General features: G+C 39.8%; 1 protein-coding gene and 1 long non-coding RNA gene across 2 annotated transcripts in view; one reads left to right on the top strand and one right to left on the bottom strand.

Moving 5' to 3' along the window:
* The window catches only part of CFAP91 (cilia and flagella associated protein 91), an 85635-nt gene that overhangs the window by 52629 nt on the left and 8840 nt on the right, over window positions 1–24166 (top strand). The window contains exons 11-17 of the mRNA XM_045785102.2: window positions 5458–5574; window positions 7150–7221; window positions 8626–8772; window positions 11414–11635; window positions 14192–14340; window positions 14904–14995; window positions 23789–23954. Coding sequence (XP_045641058.2) covers window positions 5458–5574; window positions 7150–7221; window positions 8626–8772; window positions 11414–11635; window positions 14192–14340; window positions 14904–14995; window positions 23789–23940 — 951 coding nt within the window. The 3' untranslated portion in view covers window positions 23941–23954. The remainder of the gene's footprint in view (window positions 1–5457; window positions 5575–7149; window positions 7222–8625; window positions 8773–11413; window positions 11636–14191; window positions 14341–14903; window positions 14996–23788; window positions 23955–24166) is intronic.
* LOC123784025 (uncharacterized) lies at window positions 5626–23796 on the bottom strand. The gene is made up of 3 exons (XR_006777363.2): window positions 23401–23796; window positions 9997–10099; window positions 5626–7446 (listed from the first exon to the last, which is right to left on the bottom strand). It is a non-coding gene; the product is annotated as an uncharacterized LOC123784025 (long non-coding RNA).

Raw genomic sequence — 24166 nt, 5'->3', positions numbered from 1 at the left:
ATCAGTGTTAGTATCTAATTTTTTAAAACATCTGTTATGGTTTTTGAACCTGTGAGTATTTAAGTTTTTAAATTTCCAAATATGCAGGAATTTTAACTCATTTTTGAATTAACTTCTAACTCCTTTGCTCTATGGTCAAGGATCCCTATTCTTTGAAACTTAGTGAGGCTTGTCTTGTGAACTAGTATATGAGTTTACATATAAATTCATCTAAGTCCACCTTCAAATAGTACTGTCACTTTACATGTAGTGCAGGTCCCTTATAACAGAGTATTCTTCATTCATCCCTACTGTCCCTGTGGCATTGCTGTCATTCATTTCACTGATCCATATGCTATAATAACACAATACATTTTTACTCTCACTGCTTTAACAATTATATTTTGGGTCAATTAAAAATAAGGAAAAATAGTTTATTTTACCTTCATTTATTCTTTCTATGCCACTGTTCCTTTCTTTATAGAAATGCAAGTTTCTGACCTATGTCATTTTGCTCCTGCCTGGAGAACTTGTTTTGCCATCTATTATAGGGAAGGTGTCCTGGCAATGAACTCTCTCAGTTTTTGTTTGTCTCAGGAAGTCTTTATTTCTCCTATATGATTTTTTTTTTAGATATAATTCACATACCATTAAATTCACTCTTTTAAAATATTCAGTTGTTTTTAGTATACATATACACAAGATTATTCAACCATCACCATTATCTAATTCCAAAACATTCTCATTATCCCAAAAAGAAACCCCATACCCATTAGCAGTTACTCCCAATTACCTTCTTCTCCCTAGCCCCTGGCAACCACTAATCTTTCTTTTTATGGATTTGTCTCTTCTGAACATTTCATATAAATGAAATCAAACAATGTATGGCCTTTGTGTCTGGTTCTTGAACTTAGCATAATGTTTTCAAAGTTCATCCATGTTGTAGCAGGTACCTCATTACTTTTTATGGCTGTATGATATTCCATTGTGTGGATATATCATGTTTTGTTTATCTGCTCACTGGCTGATACAGTTGATAGAAATTTAAGTTGTTGATATTTTTTGTCGATTATAAATCATGCTGCTATGCACATTTGTGTACAAATTTTTCTGTTGATGTAAGTTTTTTAGTTCTTTTGGCAGTCTACCTACGAATGGAATTCCTGGGTCACCAGGTAAACTGTTTTACTTTTTGAGGAATTGCCAGACTGTTTCAAAAGTGGCTACACTGTTTTACATTCCCACCAGGAATGTATGAGGATTCTGGTTTCTTCATGTCTTTGTCATCACTTATTACCACCCATCTTTTTTTATTATAGCCACCCTAGCTGGTATCTCATTATGGTTTACATTTGCGTTTGTCTAATGATTAATGAGTTTTAGCATCTTTTTCATGTGCCTTCCGGTCATTTGTAGATTTTTTTTTTAATTTTATTTATTTATTTGAGAGAGACAGCAATGGAGAGAGAGCAAGCAAGAGCCAGGGGAAGGGTCAGAGGGAGAGGGAAAAGCAGGCTTCCCAATAGCGGGGAGCCTGACACAGGGATTGATCCCAGGACCCCGGGGTCATGACCTGAGCCAAAGGCAGATGCTTAACTGAGCCACCCAGGCACCCCAGGTCATTTGTGTATCTTCTTTGGAAAAATGTCTGTTCAGATCCTTTGCTTATTTTTTAATTGGGTTGTCTTTTTATTGTTTATTATAGACATTACTTTTAATATCTATTGTTGAGTTGTAGCAGTTCTGTGTGTATTCTGAGGTAGCCTTGTCAGATATGATTTGCAGATTTTCTTCTCATTCTGTGGGATGTCTTTTTACTTAGATAGTATCCTTTGAAACAGGTAAGTTTAAAATTGTGATCTTTTCAGTTTTGAATAATGATTTTATTGTGTGTAGAATTCTAAGTTGGTCGGGTTTTTTCCAACACTTCAAAGATTTCACTCTACTCTCTTCTTTTATGGATGGCTTTCTTTCTTTTTCTCTTTCTTTCTTTCTTTCTTTCTTTCTTTCTTTCTTTCTTTCTTTCAAGATTTTCTTTATTTGAGAGAGAGAGAGTGCAAGAGCAGGGGGCGGGAGAGGGAGAAGCAGACCCCAGCTGAGCAGGGAGCCCACTGTGGGGCTCAATCCCAGGACTCCGAGATCATGACCGGAGCCGAAGGCAGATGCTTAACTGACTGAGGCACTCAGGCATCCCACATGGATGGTTTCTGACTAATATTCCACTGTAAATTTTATCCTTATTCCCTAGTTGCTAAGGTGTGTTTCCTCTCTGGCTTCTTTCAAACTTCTCTGTCTGAGGTTTTCTCTAAATATTATATGCCTGAGGTGTTTTTTTGTTTGTTTGTTTGTTTGTTTAAGGTCTTGCTTGGTGTTCTCTAAGCTTTCTAGATCTGTGGGTTGGTGTTTGTCATTACTTTAGGAAAGTTTCCAGCCATTATTATTTCAAATATTTATTCTGCATTCTTTCTTTCTGCTCCATCTGTATTCCAGTTACACATATTACTCCTTTTGATATTGTCTCACAGTTCTAGGGTGTTTTGTTTTATTTCTTTCTCTTTGCATTTCAGTTTTGTAAGTTTTTACTGATGTATCTTCAAGTTCCTGGGATCATTTCTTTTAGCTGTGTTGAGTCTACTGATGAGCCCATTGACTGTATTCTTCATTTCTGTTTGTGTTTTGACTTCCAGCCTTTCCTTTTGATCCTTTGAGTTTCTATCTGTGTTTACGCTACTCATCTGCTCTTGCATGTCATCTATCTTTTCCATTAGAGCCCTTAACTTATTAATCATTATTATTTTAAATTTTCTGTCTGAATAATTCCAACATTTATGTCCTGACTCTGGTTCTGATGGTTACTTCTCTCTTTAGACTGTGTTTTTTTTTTTTCCTGCCTTTGGAATAATGTTTAGTTTTTTTGTTGATAGCCTGACATCTGTTATGAAGCAATAGGAACTGAGGTAAAGAGGCTGCAGTGTGGGATTTATATTAATCTGGCTGGATGTTGGGCTGTTTAATGTTTGTTGTAGCTGATATTGTCAGAGAATTCACATTCTTTCATTGTCCTTGCTTTTATCTGTCCTCTTTAGGATGGAATCTGTCAGTTGGAATATTGGTTTGAATTAAAGTGAGTCACTAAATACTGGGTTTATGTCCAGACAGTTTATCTGCTTAGTCTTATGGTTACATTATTTTGAGAATCCAGAATCATAGAAATATGAAGGTACAGGTGATATAAAGCTTAAAAAATACTTCATGAGCTATGTCACAGTAATTATGGAGGAGAAATACCTGGAATAGTATAAAATAATTTCCACAGCACAGTATTTTCAGGCTATTCTTGGTATAATTTTGGTTGGAATATATTTTTGAAGATTTGTCAAATTGCTTATGTCCTAAAGCAGATTAAAAGAGTGTACCAATGAGTTCTTTCTTCCACTTATGAAAACCATGGATTAAACTCAGTTGCCTAACCTGTTTGTCTTTTAAGCATGTTAAAATGTATTGTTTGGTAACAGCATTTCCTTGATATTCTTATATTCATTCATATTTCCCCCCGCCTCTCTCTCTCTCTCTGAGATTTACCTTTCAAGATAATAAGACAGATTGAAGGAATTCTCAAATGTTTTCATTTGTTGGTTTTATTATGCTTTTCATTGGACTTCCTGACCAAACATTTTTCTTTTAACTGTTAAAATCCAATTGCTTTTTTTCAAAGTTTAAATTATTTCTTTTATATTTAGAATTTATTTACTGACTGGGAAAAATATCCACATAGTTCAAAATTCGTAAATTATACAAGAGTATTAAATGTAAACCTTCTATCCCTGTCTCCCAGCTATGCAATTCCTTCTTTGGAGGCAACCAGTGTTTTTTAGTTTCAGATCTTTCCTTCCAGAAAGATCTTACAAGCAAACATATTTGTATCTATATAGCTCTCTGTATACAGAGATATACACATGGGTGTGTATATATGTATGTTTAGAAACATATAAAAGCAAATACAAATATCTTCTTAAACTTTTTTACACAAATGTTAATATATAATGCACACTGTTCTGTCTGTGCTTTTATCATTTAATATATCTTGGAGATCATCCCATAATTGTATTACATCTTTTTTTGCATGGTATGTCATCATATAAATGTACCATGTCTAGCCAGTTCCCTCTTGATGGATATTTATATTGTCCCAAGTTTTTTGTATCAAAAAGAATGCTACGTTGAGTAATCTGGTTTGCATATAATTTGGTACATGTATGAACATATCTAGAAGAAAATTCCTAGACATGAATTGCTGGTCCGCAGTGTGCCTGCATTTATAGTTTTGATGGATACTGACAAATTGTCTTATAGAAATGATGTACTAATTGCTGAATATGTGAGGGTGCCTGTTTTCCCAGATCCCTACCAACACATTATGATTGACTGGTTTTAAAATGGTTTCCTGTGGTGCTATTCAGGGCAACACACGCAAGAGATGCCCGAGTTCAGAATCACTATTTTTTAGACTGCTGCTGCTTTCTGTTGACTCAGTCGTGGTTATTGCAGAGCCGTTATATATTAGAGCTGTTACGTATTTGGTGTCAGTTTTATTTTGTAGAAACTCAGAGGGGTCTGTTAAAACCACAATAATTTCATGTGGTTTCAAATTTTACTCAACTTACATGTGTTTACTAATTTCAAGTTTTGGCTTAGTGCTTATTTTATCACTTCTCTATGTTTTCTGTGAGAAAACTAATTTAAAATTATATGATGAAAAACATGATTCTAAAATATGATTTTTAAATGACGGAAATCAGACTTTTTGATACTTTTAAGTTAAAAGTATCCCCCTGAGGCTGAAAATAGAACCAATGAACAGAACCTTATGTCATATATAATTCTGGGGACTTTTGGTGATCAGAAGTAAAATCAATAAAAATGTATGTTGAAATTAAAACACACATACACTCTTTCACAAGAAAACAAGTTCATTTTCAGGAAACGTGAGGTGCAGGCCTTCACGGCCAAAGGAAAGCTCTTTCTTTATTTGGAGACAATTGCCATTTAATGCTCCTCAGTTCCCCCATAACATACCAAATATTTCTGTCCTTTGTGGCACAGGGAAATTTTCTATTGCCCAGGCACTTGTTTTAAACAGCTAATTGGCTCTTGTGGAAGAATAGGAGTTGGGTTTGCTTGCACATACACAACAAAACCTTTGAAAATCTCAAAAAAAAAAATTTATTTTAATCCCCCAAATCTTTGATTAAAATGGATAAACCTAGAATATGTGCCCAGTTTATTCAGTGTTAGCTGATGTTTAGGAGTATCATACCATCCCTTGGGTCATACAAGCATCCAGGTTTGGCCTTTCTCAAACTGTCCTAGCATAACCACAGTGAAGATTATTTCTGATCAATAGTCGATCTGTAGCCTAGATCGAGTAGTGGAAAAAAATACAAAGGTAAAAAGTGACGCTAGTTGGTGCTATTCCAGGCAATATTGGATAAGAAGAATAGAGTTCTCGAACCAAAGAAAGTTCTGCGCTTTCTTCAAAGAAAGGCTCTACCTCAACCTCGGCTTCCAACTCCAACCTTGGAAATGAGTTCCAATGTAAGTTTGAAACTCTATTTGAAAAGCTAAATTCAGTATTGCTGTCTATTCTTTTTTTTTTTTTTTAAGATTATTTATTTGAGAGAGAAAGACAAAGGGAGCACAAGCAGGGGGAGCAGGGAAGGGAGAAGCAGGCTCCTCGCTGAGCAAGGAGCCCAATGCGGGACTTGATCCCAGGGTCCTGGGATCATGACCTGAGCCACTGGCAGACACTTCACCAACTGAGCCACCCAGGTGCCCCTGCTGTCTGTTTATTCTTATACTTTGGGTTAAAAGCAAACCTAATTTAACAGAGTTACCTTTTCAAGATCTGACTTATATGGCATTTCTTCTTATGCTTCAAACATCAGACACACACAAATAAGCAAAATGAAATCTTCCCAAGAAAAATAGGCATCAGAAGGTAATCGTCATGTGTGTCAAATAAAAAAAGAAGGTAGAATGATGATCAGTTACCATAAGCATCTAGCCACATGGGGAGGTGGCTGTGACAGCTGGAGTCAGGAGTGAAGTGCCAGAGTTGTCATGAGGACGGGCTGCCTTCTGAGGTAGTTCTGGCTCAAAGAGTTCACCCTGACCTGGGTCATACCTCACCTTCATAGATCTCCAAACTCAGTGTGGGCAAGGTACCAGAGTCAGTCAGGATTCGGGGCTGACTTGGACTAGACAGCCTCCCCCGCCGACCACACAAGAAATTGCTAGAGATGCCACAGTACAGATGTATGGCTTGACAGGAGGGTAACTGCCTGCCTAGTAGATGAGGATATTCTTCTTAGCAGCCCTTCTTCTCAGCCCATCATCTGCCGGTACGGGGCAGTTCTCACAAGATGCCAGATCGTATTGCGAAGGTGGTTGTGCTTTGTCAGAGGGAGGGATGTTGACAGGAGCTCTCAGTAGCGCTTCTGAAGGGTGACCTGTGCGGAGGCACTGCTGGTACTCCCACTGACTGGCCAGGATGTGTTTCTGGACATCCCCTTTCTAGGCTTCGTGCCAGTCACTCCCTGTGGTTGACACATTGTCTTCCGCATGTGTTTATGCCGTTGATTTCTGTTGCTTTCTTCTGCATTGAGAGGCACTTTAAGTCAATTTGCAGGCTCTGCTTTCTGCTTTTGACACATAGTTACTTAAGCTGATTTTACCAGCTTATCTAAATTCTTGTGAGAAGCACCTTACTCTAGACTCTGACATGGACTGTTGTATTCCTTGTCTATTCATGATCAAACATGAAAAAAACTATTGCAAAAGGGATGTTATAAGCAATACTTGTTGCTTTAAGAAAGATTTGGCTGAAAAGGAGTACAGAAAAATGAAAATGTCTTAATTTGTAGGAATAGAATGAATTTTTGCTTTGGATAAGATTTTTTAAGGGTGTCTTACGATAAAAATAATTTTAACAATACAGTACGTAACATTTAAAATACTATATGTTCCATGAGAGTGTAGGCCTTATTTATTTCTCTTTAAATCCTCTGGCATCTTGCACAGTGTCTTTTGCTTGATCTAAGTCTTCAAAAAAATATTTGATGCTGACCGCTGCTCTTCTCAAGTTGCTTGGTTCTTACTTTGTTCTTTTAGGAAGAAGAAGATATAGAGATGGCTGTGATCTACCTTCAAAAGTTACTCCGGGGAAGAGTTGTTCAGAACACGGTGTGTAGGGTCCAACCACTGGTCCTTTGCTTCTCCTTTGAGAATAGATTTATAGAAAGCGTATGTACACGCTTCCTTGGGGTGAATTCCCTTTTGCACCCTGCTGTCTTATGGAACTGTATACTCTTGAATTACCTACCCACCGCCTTCTGTCATAGTTTGTCCAAGTGGGTGGCACAGTGTCAAGGAGAGAAAGGACCTGCTTGCTGTTTGTCACAGTTGTACCTGAGGCAAAGTGAAATTAGTATCTTCCTTAGAATCACTAAATCCAGCAATTTTCTTACCTGAATTTGGACTTATTTTTAAAAGTTTATTTATTTAAGTAATCTCTACACCCACCATGGGGCTTGAACTCATGACCCCCCAAGATCAAGAGTTGAATGCTCTACCAACTAAGCCAGACAGATGCTTCTGAATTTTGACTATTAAGGCATCACAGACCAAGTGGATTCCCTAATTTTCCACAAAGTCATAATTCTTTGAGTTTGTATATAGCTAGCAATACCTGAATAATAAATAGCTAAGTAGTACTAACTACAGTTTTGAACCCATACTATAAGCTCACATTATATATTCTTTGCTTTACATATATCATCTGATTTTTTCCTATCAGTTATCCCATTTTCCTGGCAAGTGATTGGAGTCTGAGATTATGTTAACTGCTAGCAAATTCAACTCTGGTCCTCCTGACTGTAAAGCCTTTGCCACATTATTTGTGCAAGCACATCTCAGTTTTTTTTTTTTAATTAAAAAAAAATTTTTTTTATTATATTGTTAGTCACCATACAGTACATCCCTGGTTTCTGATGTAAAGTTCGATGATTCATTAGTTGCGTATAACACCCAGTGCACCACTGATACAAAGCATCAGAAAAAAAAATTTTCTCCTCATACAGCTGTAACTCATAAGAGACTCAGTTATAACTAGTATGTCCAGGGAAGCTGGGTGAGCATTTTGTGTTCAGCATTATTCTCTACTCTCCTTGAATATTTCCCCAGGAAAAATGTCACAGCAGATTACATATTACAAACCAGGGGGCAGACCTCTTGGAACAGAAAGCACGGCTATGAAAAATACCATCCTCAGTCTTCGTAGGGAAGGAGCACAGAAAGTGAAGGGGAGGGTCTAGTTTCCTAATATGACCCTATAGTAACCACTTTGTCTTTGAGAGGCACTTTAAGAAACTGAGGAAACAACTGCTAAGTCAGCTTTTTCTCGACCTGAGCAGCAGGAGATGTAGAAAAGAGGGCTGAACTCGAAGCTCAGCAGAGCACCCCTGCTCTGTGGAGAAGGCAGAACCGAACCCACTGTTCCCAAGTGCCTCACCAGTGCCCGCATGGGTCCTAGTGCCTCGCACAGGGGACGCGAACTTGCAAGGCTCTTTTTGATTTGATTTGCTACAGATGTTTGAAGGGAAGGAAAAGCGACTGGAGCTGATCCAGGAGCTGCGCACCAGCCACGCACTACAAGACGATGACAGGCTGCTGAAGAAAGCCGAGAAGCAAGTGACGCTGGCCTTACAGCGGCAGAGGAACTTGCATGAGCACAAGGTTCTTTCCTTTGCTTTCTTGTTAGGGTGTCTCCCCGGATTTTTATTATTGCACAAGTGGCATTGTAACAACAGGAAATGAAATGACAAAAAAGAAACATCCCCCCCAATCCCATCACTCTATCACGGTTGGGTTTTTAAACAACGCTGCCGCAGTCCAGGACTGCGATGGGCTGTGCCCTCGCTGAACTGAATACGGTCTTATTGGCAAAAAAAAAAGAAAAAAGAAAAAAAGGAAAAAACCCCACATTTTAAAAGGTTTTCCTTCCAACTTTCTTAGATATTTGGTAATTCTACTGTATTTTAGTGGGAGCTCAACAGAATGAAAAGTAGTAAAAGCAAAAAAAAAAAAAAACAGCGAGAGACATGAGATTTATTTTAAAATATCGGCACTTGTTTGTGAGTTTTAGAGCTGCACCTAGCTCACGCTGGGTAAACTGACGTTGAGTGTGTTAAAATCTCAGGGTATTCTGTGACTCTCATCAGCGTCGCCCGACCACAGCTGCTCATTGCAGCTCTACCCCAACAACTGTAAATGTTTTCCTGTTTTCTTCTGGCATTTGTCTGTGTATACAGTTTTTAATGTTGCTGACTACAGAGCAGACATGCTTTTACTATCACTCCCACTTATCTGTAAATCGGTATGAAAAAGCATCAATTTGCAGAGTTTAGTGTTGTGAGAAAGTAAGTTTACTGTGGCGTTAATGCAACCCACCCTAGTAACACACACAACGCTTGTGCCGTGTGGGACTGGGCACAAATGGCAGGCAGCTTGAAAATGAGCACGTTATTCCGTTTACGTGACACCAGGCTTGTGGATGGTCTCTGATTTGGGGGAGCTGGTGTAGGGGAGGGAGGACGAAAGCCACAGGCTATGAGACCCAACGGAAGGTCAGAGAAAGAAGAAGGGAATATGTACACTAGATTCTCTGAATCCGCGGGTCTGAGAGTCCTGGAAATGACAGAGTCAGGCTGCACTTCTGTTCAGATGGGAGCAGAACGCCCTGGAGCACCAGGGCCCAAGAACTGGATGGAAAAATGCCCTCCTTGGCCCTTCGAAGTTTCTGATTATAGACTTTAGCAGGTGCACCTAAGCCAGTCCAGGCTTTTTAACTCATCTGTCCCAGTTAGTAGGTAAATACTTGACTCATACCATGTCATCCAAGAGCTGAAGGAGGAGTTAATGGGAAGAGCTGTCACTTAGCAAAGGACTCACCCTGCTTACCTTCTGCCTGACCGAGGTCCACCAGTGACTTGCCAGAGTCGGAGGGAGGCGGCGCCTCATGTCTGCCTCCAGCTGAGCCTCTCCTTTTCTCCTCTTATATTTTCTATGGGGAATAGTACAGAAAATGCACAGTTCCCAGTTATGTCCTGCCCTGCATGATATGATCACGGCAAAATCAACTTCCTAAATATTTTTACTTAATTTTCAAATTAGATTGTACTACCGTAGCATACTCAAATTTCTTGCCGGGGGAGGACGCTGGACATGAATGGTAGCCATTTGGGATTTTAAAGGTTGCATCTGCCCCCCAACTGAGAGAGCTTGTGATCCTGGGACAAGGAGAGAATCTGTTTGTGGTCTCTGGGCTGAATGACCACTGTTTATAGAAGTAAGGAGTAGTGAGGCACTCTTAGCGTGGCCCTTTCTTTCCACCTCCCCCTATCGTATAAGTAAAGCTGAACTCTGTGGTTAGAAAGTATGTGTGGGCTGGGGGGAGGTGAGGGAGGGTGTCGGGGCTAAAGTCCACGCTTGAATGACAGTCTCACACAGTAGCCTCACCACCTTTGGAGACCTATGTGGGTTTCCTCTCCTCAGATACAAACCAGAGAAGCACAGAAGAACTGTCGGTTCTGGGGGAGCCTATGACTGAGAGAAGAGCCCTTTCCCATAGACCTGAGGATAGGAAAAGGAACAGGATGAAGCTGCAAAGGACTCAATCTTCTTAAACACTTTTATTCTCCATGTGTCAAAGCCAGGACAGACAGATCCATGAATAGATACTGTGGCTTATTCCTGGCAGAGAACTCCAGGCCCTGACTTTACCTCAATGATTACATAGACCTGAAGGCTTTTTCCTGCTCTGTTTCAAAGATAGTTCTTAATGACTTTGAAGTTATTTAAAAGAATACACTACCACAGTTTTCTACTTTCATGTTATTCAAGATCTTAGAATTCCCCAAACTTGTGTCAAAGGACCATTAAAAAATTAAAAGGTTTCATGAGTGAATTTCTAGAAGACTCTATTTTATTGAACTCTAAAAGTTTTTTTAATAAAAATCTTGACATTTCCCTTCATGTCTGGGAAAATAGAAGTACTTTACCTTCTGGGTAAAAATGAAAGAAAAAACCCAATTTGTGTGGATACTAAGAAATGTTTTTGCTAAATCCTCCTCCTAATTTGAGGACTGTAATCTGTTAGTGACTGAGCTAACCACTTTCTCATGTGTAAGTTTGTATCATAAGTTTTCTTAGTAAGAACGCTTGGGATGACACCATCCTAGTGATAATATTCCTGATAAACAGGAAGTGCATTCTGCCAGTGAAGTGACTGTCGCAAGTTCTGGGTGATCCAGCATCCCTCCTTATACATCCACATGCTTAGGTTTTGTATCCTTAAAATTTTACTATTATTTTTAAGGTCTCACTGGTTGAAAACCATTTGGCTGGACTGGAAGGAAGGGTGCTAGCAGACATGTTTGACTTCCTGTCCAAAGAGCTGGTGAGACTACAGGAAGAGAGGAGGATCCATGCCTTTGCCATGCTGGCCGAACGGCAGCGGAGGATGCGAGAAGCTGAAGAGAGTGGTCGGCGCCAAGTCGAGCAAAGGCGCCTGAGGGAGGAGGACCAGATATTTAAGGAGGCAAGTGGGGGTGTAGCTGGATGTCTGGAAGCTATTTGTAAGGAGCCGAATCACACCAGAGGAAAGTCACGATATGAAATGGCACTTATTTTTTGTTTTTCATTGTGTTCTACAAATATGTATTGAGTTCCTACAATATGCTAGGCACTGTGGTATACTTCGGAGGGGAGGAACCAGACATGGTCCCTTTTCTCCTGGAGCTTAAGTACTATAAATGTGTAGAATTAGGAAATATAGTAAGTTTCATGAAGCAAACAGATGGGGCCCAGTTACACATTTTAAACAGGTTATTCTGCTTGCTGTGTGGAGAACAGGTTGGAAGAAGGACAGAGTGGAAAGAAGGAGATCAGGAAGGAGGCTGTGGAAGTAGTTAATGCCAATGAGAAACAGGAAGAAGTCAAGGAAGATGTCCAGTTTCTGGCTTCAGCAGCTGGGAAGATGATAGTACGGTTTTTTGATGTGGGAAAGCGGAGCATGGAAATTAGTTTAGGAGCAGGGTGGAATCAGGAATTTGATTTTTATTAGGCTTGAGACATTCTAGTGAAGGTGTCATTTCAGCAAGTGGATAGACAAGATGGAATTTAGAAGAGAGGTTTTGGCTACAGATATAAACTAGAGCACCAGGTTGGTAAGTTAGAATTCTGACCAAGACATAATGGGTATGATGTTCCAAAGTGAGCAATATGTAAATTCAGAGGAAGTTCAAGGAGCTAGTAATATCTCAGAGCACTCACCCTCATCAAGAATATAAAGGCTCAAGTGTTAAAATTGGAGGGGATTTATGAAGAAGATTCCTTTAAAGGGAACTGTGCTGTGACTACCCGTCCCCCTCCCCAACACACACACACCCCCCAAAACCCACCCAGAGGTAGGTTTCTTTTCCTGTGGTCATTGGCAAGCTTGATATGTATTCTTTCAGTTAGGGTGTCTGACTCCCTAGGAATGGAGAGGAGGAGAGCTAGGCCAGCTGGCTGCTTTGGAGGGGGGCACAGATGACGCTATATGGGTGGCTAGCCAGAATATGTCAAGGCAAAGGCTGTGTGAGAGTTTCCCCTGGACCAGATGTGGACCACATGGGAAAGAGAGAGAAAACCAACCTGGACCTTAAAAAATTTCCTATCCAAGAGGGCTGTCTGAATTATATGTGTGGATTATCAGTTTTTTAAAAAAAAATGCATCCATTTGAGATCTTCTTACTTGATCTGATATTTTCAGGATTTACACAATTCTTATGGAATTAGGATTGATTCATGAATAGTATTTGTTGTGTGTGTTTCAATTTTTTTGTTTGTTTGTTTTAAACCAAACAGATTGCTCTCCCTCTACACAGCTTAAGAAGTTTTGAGTTACATATTGTCATGGTCAGCTTTTTAACTGGAGTGGCAGAACATCTACAATGCCTATAATCCATACTCTAACTATTTCTGATTGCATACTTGGAAAACTGTAAAGAAAACGGAATGTTTACCATAAAATCATGACAGTGGAAAGGGTCTGTGGTCCAGAAGAACCCATAGCAGCCTTCTAGAATTCTAGCAGTGGCTACATGAGTACTGACTTTACCCTAATTCATTACACAGTACATCTGTCACTGTGCACTTTTTAAAACGTGGGCTCTATTTCACAACTTCAGAAAGCTTAAAAAAGTAACAGTCCAGGGTATGATAGTTCAAAAATTCATCAGAGACCCAGGATCCTTCTAGCTTTCTCCTTTTCTGTCCTTAAGTCATGGCCCTCGTGGCAGTACAAGATGACTTCTGGTGCTCCAGCATTAGGTCCCCATGAAATGAGAAGAGAGAGAGAGAGAGAAACTAGGTTTCTCCCTTTAAGAATCCTTTCTAGGGGCGCCTAGGTGGCTCAGTCAGTTAAGTGTCTGACTCTTGATTTCTGCTCAGGTCATGATCTCAGGGTCATGAGATTGAGCCCCACCTTGGGCTACACACTGGCTAGAGCCTGCTTAAGATTATCTCTCTCCCCTGCCTGGTTGTGCTCGCTCTCTTAAAAAAAAAAAAAAAATCCTTTCTAGAAAGTGCACAGATGACTTCTGCATGTACCAGAACTATGGTTACTAGGAAATGTAGTCTTTATTCTAGACACCTATTGGCGGAGCTAAAACTCAGGGGGTCTGTTACATAAGAGGAAGGAGAGAAAGGACATTGGGAAATACCTCTTAGTCTCTGCCACAGTTGGGTAGTTTGACCAAGTCACTTTGCTGGAAAGAACAAAGCCAGGAACCAAAACAGGGTTATTGACTGAGGCCCATGATCTTTCTGCAGTGTTGTATTGCCCACCCTCGGTAAGACCCATAATTCTAAAGTGGGCTAGATGGATGGGGGCTACCCAGAATGGGTGGGTAGGTGGGCTAGAAACAGACTGACCAGACAGGAGAAAAAAAAAAAATGGAATGATCAATGAGGGGACTATTGACTTAATGAACAAAATAGATGTGCTTTAAAAAGGTCAATCAATGTTTGTTCTTTTTTTTTTTTTTTTTTTTGGTGTTGTTTACAGTAGTATTCCTGTTCTCAGTAACGGGGGCATTTTTATTTTTTGCAGGTGATTAAAGTTCACCAAAGTACTGTAACTTCCTATCTGGAAGACATAATACTGAATACCGAAGAGAACACTGCAGAAGAACAAGCCAGGGCAGAAATTGAGAAGATGGCTGAGGAAATCAATGACATTGCTTATGAAATGGAGAACCGGTTTGTACCAAGAGAACAGATGGCAGAATGGATAGCGCATTTGCTGTTACTCATATGTATTTTTCAAAAGCTTAAGATTTTACCACCAAGGAGAAACAAGTATATATCTCCTGCTTCAGTGTCCATTGTTTTAACTGCATAACTCTTTAGAAGTCAACATGCCTAAATCTTTGTATGGCAGGAGTGCTGGGGGTAGAATTTTCAGTTATCCTCTGCAGTCTGGATCACTAACATACTACTTTTAGAGTACCACAAAGCATGAAAGCAACGTGAATAAGTGCACCATTACCGCACCCCCAAGGTCTTGGCTTCTTGTATAAGTTATATATCTCCAACATTCCCTTACTGGCAGGTAAGTTAACTGAAAGACAGGGTCAAATCCGAATTTGTATGAAGTTAACCAGCCCCACCAGAAGTGTAGTATTTCAGACAACGTAATCAAGGAAGAGGCAGTAGTGGGATTTGAGCAGTGGAGTCCCTTACACAAGCAAGAACTTAAGTAGAAATCAGCAGCTCAAGTAAGGCAACAAAGGAAATAGTTTAATTTGTTTTTTATTTTTTAGCCGAACTCAGCTTCAGTCAGAGGAGATTGTGGCTGAGTTGGTTTATAGTTTCCTGATCCCAGAGGTGCAAAAGGACTTTGTCAAAGAAAAAGGTAAGCCAATGTAATGCTTTACTTTGTGATTTCTTTTAAAAGATATAAACTATTTTCAATATCCCTGAGATTTAAAATGACCAGAAGTATGAAGAAATTTCTGAAGGAGAATCACTGACTTTTCTTATTTCAGAGCTTGTCAAGTTCTCTTCATGCTGAATCCAGAATGTAATCACCTCTAATATAGATGGGGTGCAGTTCTAGTAAGTGTGATGGAGTATCAGTGCCAAACCTTCTTTAAGAGGAAGTTCCCAAGTTCCCCAAAGAGGTGTATTTTGTGTTGTGGTTTTTTTTTTTTTTTTTTTTTTTTTTTAAGACATAAAGCAAATGTTGACAAGATGCAGAAGGTTCAAACTGTACTAGCCCTTTGGAGGTGGGACACATACAAGGTGGGTGTTGGAAAGCTGAGATGCTTGAAGGGCTTAAACCTATTCTGCTGCTCTGCCTGTGCCACAGACAACTTCTGTTTCTGCCAGGACTGTATCTAAGTACAAATATCTTCACTTGTCAAAAGTGGCATGTTTTGAAGACTGATGCTTTTAGTCAATAGAGAAAGAGAAAAAAATTGACTTAAAAAAAGAATGCTCTTGGGGCGCCTGGGTGACTCAGTTGGTTAAGCATCTGACTCTTGATTTCGGCTCAGGTCATGATCTCAGGGTCTTGAGATCAAGCCCCATGTCTGACTCCACACTCAACGTGGAGTCAGCTTGAGATTTTCCCTCTCCCTCTGCCCACTGCCCCCCCCTCAAAAAAGCACTCAAAAAAACAAACAAACAAAAAAAACACCTCTTCTGGAGCTTTCAGACTATTGGTGACAGGTCACCAGAGAGAGGGGTGCAACCAGAAGATCAATATTTAAGTGAAATATTGGCCAGGGAAGATGGCCAAATAGGAAGATCCTATAAGCTTACCTTGTCCCATGGTTACACCTAAACAACCCAGAAAAACGTGTAAGTAACCCAGAAAAATGACCTGAAAACTGGCAGAACACATTCTGAACACCTAAACGTAGAGAAGAGACCACATAAAAATGGTAAGAAGGGCGGAGACAGGTCGGGAACCAAACTGACCCATGACACTGTCCATGGGAGGGACACCACAAGCATGGAGAAAGGAGAGCAGCACACCCCTTGCCAGATACCCCAGGCAAGGGGGACCTGCACTGGGAAGATGAATCCCCATAACATTTGGCTTTGAAAACCAGAGGGGCTTAACCTCATAAGTTTTACAATCAGCAGGGCTCAACACCTGGAACTTTATAAATCAGCTTGGCTCTAGGAGAGCCAGAGAGCAATAAGAAACAATCCCCACCCTTAAAGAAACAGCATAACAAACAGCCCCACCGGGATACGGCATGGAAGCAGCAGTTTGAGTCTATGAGAAGACTTACGAATCTCAGAACATGTGCTGGAGGGGCAGGGATCTTTAGGAGACATCTCTAAAAACAAAAGTGCGGTCAGGGGCCATTTACCTCCCTCAACCCCAGCCTAGATAAACAGATACCTACAAGGACCAGCAAAGTGCACACACTCTCCACTTAGCTTGCTAACAGCGTGCCCCATCCCCATGTTCTCCTGTGGATCCACCTTCTCCCAACCTCTCCACTTAGTAGGAGTTCATCTATAACAGTGTCACAAAATTGGCATTATGCAAGCAGCCCCGATGGGCCAGCACCCCTCCAAAGTGACTCCTGCCCCAGGGAGAAGGGAAGATAACCACACACACATCAGTTCAACTGTGAACCCAGCAGTGGGCAGACATCTGGTCTGACTGCAGGCCTCATCCACCAGTGAAAGCCTTGCAGGGGTCAACACAGGGAGAATGCCCTGTTGTAATTCAATGTGACCACAGCTCTGGCAAACATCTGGGCTGACCAAAATCAAGCCTATGGTGACCCCAGACTGGCCCACTAACAACACAGGGACCAAACCTGGCCCACAACAGGCAGAGAGCCTTTGCAGACAACTAAACTGAAGGCAAACATTACTCAGCCACAACAGTAGTCACACAGAACACATATAGGAGACACCCCTGAATGCCAGGGTCTGGTGAACGGGGATGTTCTACTGCAGGGCACTATAGGACCTCCTCTTCATATGTCCATGACTTTTGAGAGCCGGAGATGTAGCTGACTTTCATAATACATACATAACAAACACAGAGAGTTAGACAAAATGAGGAGACAGAAGAATATGTCCCAAATGAAAGACCAGGACAAAGTCACAAGGAAGCTAAATGAAATGGAGATAAGCAATATGCCTGATGGAGAAAGAATTTAAAGTAATAGTCATCACCATACTCACTGGAATGGAGGAAAGGGTGAAGAACTAAGTGAGACACTCAACAAAGAGAAAACACAAAAAACCAATCAGAGATGAAGAACTCAATAACTGAAGTTAAAAATACACTAGAGGGGAAAAAAATAGTACACTAGAGGAAGCAGAACACATCAGTGACTTGGAGGACAGAGTAATGGAAAGCAATCAAGCTGAACAAGAGAGAAAAAAAAATAAAAAATGAAAACAGATTAAGGAAACTCAACCACACCATCAAGTGTAATAACATTTGCATTATAAGGATCCATGAAGGAGAAGACAGAGAAGAAGTGGCAGGGGCGGGGGGAGGGCTTGAAGAAATAATAGCTGCCAACTTCCCAAATCTGGAGAAGGAAACAGAAATCCAGATTCAGGAGGCACAAAGCATCCCCAACAAAATCAACCCAAGGAGGTCCACACAAAGGCACATGGTAATTAAAATGGCAAAAAGTAGTGGTAAGGAATTTTTAAAGCAGCAAGAGAAAAAAAAGTAGTTACATACAAGAAATACCCCGTAAGACAACTAGCTGATTTTTGGGCAGAAACATCCCAGGCCAGAAGGGAGTGGCATGATATATTCAAAGTACTGAAAGAGAAAAATGTAAAACCAAAAATACTCTATCCAACAAAACTATCATTCAGAATAGAAGGAGAGAGGGTAGAGAAAGAATTTGCCAGACAGACAAAAGTTGGAGGAATTCATTACCACTAAATCAGCCTTACATGAAATGTTAATGGGGACTCTGTGAGTGGAAAGGAAAGACTGTAAGCAGGAGTAAGAAAAGTAGGAAGCACAAAACCATAAAATTAAGTATGTCTATAAAAATCTGTCAAGGGATTCACAAAATAAAAGGATATGAAGTATGATACCATGTACCTAAAACATGGCAGGGGAGAGGAATAAAAGTTTAGGGCTTTTAGAATGAGTTCAAACTTAAGGGACCAACAACTTAATATAGACTACTATTTGCGTAAGATGTTACATATCAACCTAATAGTAACCACAAAACAAAAACCAGTAATATATATATAACAAATAGAGAAGGGAATCCAAGTATATCACTGAAGAAAGCCAGCAAACCAGGGGAGAAAAGAGTGAGAGAAGAAAGGAACAGAGAAGAACTACAAAGACAACCATAAAACATGTACTTATTGCTCTTTGTTACTTACCTATCAATAATTACTTTGAATGTAAATGGACTAAATTTTCAATCAAATACATAGCGTCATAGAATGGATAAAAAACCAAGACCCATCTATATGCTGCCTACAAAAGACTCATTTCAGACCTAAAGATGCATGCAGATTGAAAGTGAAGAGATGCAAAAGCATTTATCATGCAAATGAAAGTGAAAAGAAAGCCTGGGTAGCTACCCTTAGTTCAGACAAAGTAGACTTGAAAACAAAGACTGTAAAAAGAAACAAAGACACTACATAATCATAAAGGGAACAACAATCCAACAAGAAGATACAATTGTAAATATTTATGCATCCACCATGGGAGCACTCAAACACATAAAGCAGCTATTAACATTCATAGAGAGAGTAACTGATAGTAATACAATAATAGTAGGGGACTTTAACAGCTCACATACATCAACAGCTAGATCATCCAAAGAGAAAAATCAAGGAAAGAGTGCTTTTGAATGACACAGTGGACCAGACGGATCAAAGAGACACTCAGAACTTTCCATCTTAAAACAGTGGAATAGGCATTCTTTTCAAGTGCACACTCTCCAGAGTAGATCACATGTTAGGCCACAAAATAATTCTCAACAAATTTAAAAAGTTTGAAGTCATTTTATGCATCTATTCCAACTACAATGCTATGAAAATAGAAATCAACCACAGGAAAAAAAACTGGAAAGACACATACATCAAGATTAGATAACATGCTACTAAACAATGATGCGGTTAACCAAGAAATCAAAAAATACATGGAGATAAATGAAAACAATGATCCAAAATCTTTGGGATGCAGCAAAATCTGTTCTAAGAAAGAAGATTATAGCAGTACAAGCCAAACTTTATACCCAAAGAAGCTAGAAAAATAACAAGCAAAACCCAAAACCAGAAGGAAGGAAGTAATAAAAATAAGTTTCTTTCAGAAACTAAAAAACAAGAGAAGAAATCAAGGAAACCAGGAGCTGGTTCTTTGAAAAGATCAACAAAATGGATAAACCTTTAGCCAGACTCATAAAAAAAAGAGAGAGAGAGAGAGAGAGCGGACTCAAAACAATGAAGGAAATTGAAGATGACACAAACAAATGGAAAGACATCCCATGTTCATAGATTGGGAGAACAAAATTGTTAAAGTGTCCATACTACACAAAGCAATCTACAGATTTAATGCAATCCCTATCAAAATACCAACAGCATTTTTCACAGAGCCAGAACAAATAATCCTAACATTTGTATTGAACCACAGAAGACCCTGAATGACCAAGGCAGTCTTGAAAAAGAAGAACAAAACTGGAGGTATCACAATCCCAGATTTCAAGATACACTACAAAACTGTAGCAATCAAAACAGTATGGTACTGGCACAAAAAAAACAGACACACAGTTCAACAGAACACAGTAGAAAAAATAAACCCACAATTATAATGGCTGACTAATTTTCCACAAAGGAGGAAGAACATGCAATGAGAAAAAGTCTCTTTAATAAATGGTGTTGGGAAAACTGGACACTTACATACAAAAGAATGAAACTAAACCATTTTCTTACACCATACACAAAAATACACTCAAAGTGGATTAGGGACCTACATGTGAGACCTGAAACCATAAAAATTCTAGAAGAGAGCACAGGCAATAATTGCTCTGACATTGGTCATAGCAACATTTTTCTAGATATGTCTCCTAAGGTAAGGGAAACAAAAGCAAAAATAAACTGTTGGGACTACATCAAAATAAAAAGCTTCTTGCACAGCAAAGGAAACAGTCAACAAAACTAAAAGACAACTTACTGAATGGGAGAAGATATTTGCAAACAATATATCCAATAAAGGGTTAGAAAATATATAAAGAACTTCTACAACTCAACACCAAAAAAAAAAAAAAATCCAATTAAAAAACGGACAGAAGACATGAACAGACATTTCTCCAAAGAAGACATACAAATGGCCAACAGACCCATGAAAAGATGATCCGTCACTAATCATCAGGGAAATGCAAATTAGAACCATGGTGAGATATCACCTCATAGCAGTCAGAATGGCTAAAATAAAACACATAAGAAAAAAAGTGTTGACAGGGATGTGTTAAAAAAAAAAAAAAGGAACCTTCATGCAGTTGTGGGGGGAATACAAACTGGTGCAGCCACTGTAGAAGACACTATGGAGGTTCCTCAAAAAAATGAAAAATAGAGTCACCAAATGATCTAGTAATTCCATTACTGGGTATTTACCTAAAGAATATGAACAGTAATTTGAAAAGATATATGCACCTGTGTGTTTATTGCAGCATTATTTACAATAACCAAATTATGGAAGCAGCCCAAGTGTCCATCGATAGATGAACAAAGAACATGTGGTGTATATCTGCAATGGAATATTACTCAGCCATAAAAAAAGATTGAAACCTTACCATTTGCAACAACATGGATGGATCCAGAATGTATAATGCTAAGGGAAATAAGTCAAAGACAAATACTATGTGATTTTACTCCTATGTTAAATTTAAAAACAGATCAAATCAACATAGAAAAAAAAGAGACAAGTAAAAAGAATCTTAAGTATAGAGAACAAACTGATGGTTACCAGTGGGGAGGTTGGTGGGCAAATACGTGAAATAGGCAAAGGGGACTAAGAGTTCACTTAATGTGATGAACACTGAGAAATGGATAGAATTGTTGAATCACTGTATTGTACACCTGAAACTAATAAACTGTATTTTAATTGTACTGGAATTTTTAAAAAGAATAAAAAAATTAAAATTATCTTTTGTAAGCCTCAAATATTTACAATCAAAAAATATGGAAAGAGCCCAGATGTCCATCAACTGATGAATGGATAAAAAGATGTGGTGTGTGTGTGTGTGTGTGTGTGTGTGTGTGTGTGTGTGTGTATAAAATGGAATATTACTCAGCCATCAGAAAGAATGAGATCGGAAGAGGGGGGAAAGATGGCAGAGGGGCGGGGGTGAGATGTTATATGCAACTGATTGAATCACTGAATTCTACCACTGAAACTAATAATACAGTATATGTTAATTAAATTGAATTTAAATTTAAAAATTTAAGTGCATTAACAGCTTGGTTTTTTAAAATTTTTTTACAAGGTTTCCATGTTGTGCAGGGGAATTCTGGACAGGTTTAAGAGAAGTATAACATTTCAGATCACCTAATAGGAATAAAGCAATGGTAGAGTTCTAATGCATTCAAAGAGAACAAAGAAATATCTTATTTTCCCATTATATGATTGTACTGTAATTTCTAAGCCTATACCTTCTAGTGATAAGTATCTAGTTTGTTTCAGTGTGTTTCCTTTAACTAGCAGTGCTGCAAGCAATCTATTTTATGCCTATCCTGGTCATGCTACTGATAGTAAATTCCTAGCAGTACGGTGCTGGAAATGGGGTATGTGCATTTTACTTTTGCTGGATACTACCAAATAGCCCCCACAAAAAGATTGTTCTAATTCATACTCCCGTCAGCGGTGTAGGATAGTCCTTATGCCAACAGTATTTAATTTTCAGATAAAATAATCCATGTTTCTCTGTTACCTTATAAAAGGGATCTTGTGTTTTCTGAATCTGTAAGAAAATATGCAGCTCCTTTTTATTTTTCCAGGTCCAAAGCAAGGTCAGCCTGCTTCAGGTCAATTCTAACTGAGGGAATTGAAGGAGGCAGGGAAATAGTGTGTCTAATAGTTACCAGTGACCCCTTCCCCTAGCTTCTCTGGGCTCTGAGAGGAAGGAGCTGGAGGAGGCACTTGAGCTGAAGGAATCCTGTGGGACTTGTCTGTGGGGAAGCGGGGCAAGTCCTTAGCCTCTTCTCTGGACAGGGAGCACACACTAGGACCTTTTGTTTCTCTTTTCAAATAAAAGAACCATATGTATTATATATACTCTTTACCCCAAATTAAGATAATATATACAGACCATTTTGAGATATTGCATGATTGAAAAGACCTTGAAGGGACCCGTATATAGATGTGAAATAACAGTAACTACCAAATTTTAAGTGCATGCTAAGTTCTAGACACTACTAAGCATTTAAAAAGTACCTATCTCAATTTCTTAAAATAGCTGTAGGTGTATTCTCATTTTTCAATTATGGAAATTAGTGCTTAGAGATTTTGTATGACTTACGGATTTGAACCATGGTCTGTGTGGCTCCAAAGTCCCCATTCTTTCAACCATACTGCTGTGAAGTGGAAATTGCTGTGAGATTTATCCCCTATAAACTTGCTGAGGGACGCCTGGGGGGCTCGGTTTGTTGAGCATCTGCCTTCAGCTGGGGTCGTGATCCTGGGATCGAGCTCGGCATCAGGCTCCCTGCCCGGAGGAGACTCTGTTTCCCCCTTTCCCTCTGCCTGCTGCTCCCACTGCTTGTGCGTGTGCACGCTGTCTCTCTCTCTCTCTCAGTTAATTAATTAATTAATCTTAAAAAAAAAAAAACAGCTCGCTGACACCTGAATAGCACAGAATCCATAGTATTTTTTACTGTCCTTTACTAGCTGTATGATTTTGGGCAAATTACTTAATCTCTCTGTGTCTCCGTTTCCTTATCTGAAAATGGGGATATTGTTAATAGTCTTTTAGGGTCGTGGGGGTGGTTTAAATGAATATATGCCAACTGCTTAAAACAGTGCCTGGTACAAAGTAAGGACAAATGCTAAGTGCTAACATCATCATCATCATGATTAGTCCCTTCCGAGGGAAACGGGATGCTTAATGCACTAATCCTTGATGACAAATATCCTTAGAGTATGGAGCGAAGACCACCTTCTAAAGCCATGAGCTCGGAAACTCATCATCAGCCAACAAGTATCTTCCCTGTTAGGAACGAAGGCTCAAAGAGAAGTAGGAGACAAGGTGTCTACCTTTAAGTCACTACAACCTAGTTAAAAAACAAAACGGAACTCACACCGAGTGCTTCAGTGCCGCGTGGGTTTGGACGAACTCAAGCGTGGCGATGGTAAATGCGGGCCGGCCCAGTCCGGGGAGACTTCCTGGAGGAGCTGGGACCTGCTGGGCTCTGTCGAAAGGGTAGGATTTGGAGCGCAGGCATTGCAGGGGAGGGCAGCCCGGTGAGGGGGAGCACGACGGGACGGGGGCGCAGCCGTAATCAGCCCCGGTCCGCTCCCCTGCAGAAGGCGTACTTTGGAGGGCCGGTCACTGTTGCTTGTCTCGTCAGCTTCAGCAAGGGAGTATGTGGGTTACAGGACGCTCACTTCCGTCACTACTTTCTTGAAAATCTTTGGGATGATTCTGTTCAGACTTTCCGAGTAAAATTTCTTGTCGCTTTGGCGCAGTGCGGACCGCCCAGCGGAAGCATATCCTTGCCGCCCACCAGATCATCCACAGCCACACAGAGGACATGGTCAACAGGGATTTTGTGCAGCGGCAGCAAGAGGAGGCGGCCTCACACACCGACAAGTCACCTGAGGAAGAACCTCAAAAATGAGAAACGCAGCTAAGGTGAGTTTGTTTCTCATCTGAAAGGAAGCAGGAGGAGGGGCGGCGGCGTCCCGCGATCTCTCTACTCCAACAACCATCATGTGTTTAAGGAAGTGACACACTCCCATTCAAATGGACACATTTCATCTAGGTCATGCAATCTACTATTGAAATTCTTAGAGAACAGAGATGACGTCATAGCAATCAGACTCTTGTGTCCAGAAAACAGGATT

Source organism: Ursus americanus, chromosome 4 (assembly GCF_024610735.1).
Source record: "Ursus americanus isolate L20-20 chromosome 4, mUrsAme1.1.p, whole genome shotgun sequence".
Taxonomy (NCBI): Eukaryota; Metazoa; Chordata; class Mammalia; order Carnivora; family Ursidae; genus Ursus; species Ursus americanus.
This window is presented reverse-complemented; position numbering and strand designations above follow the sequence as displayed.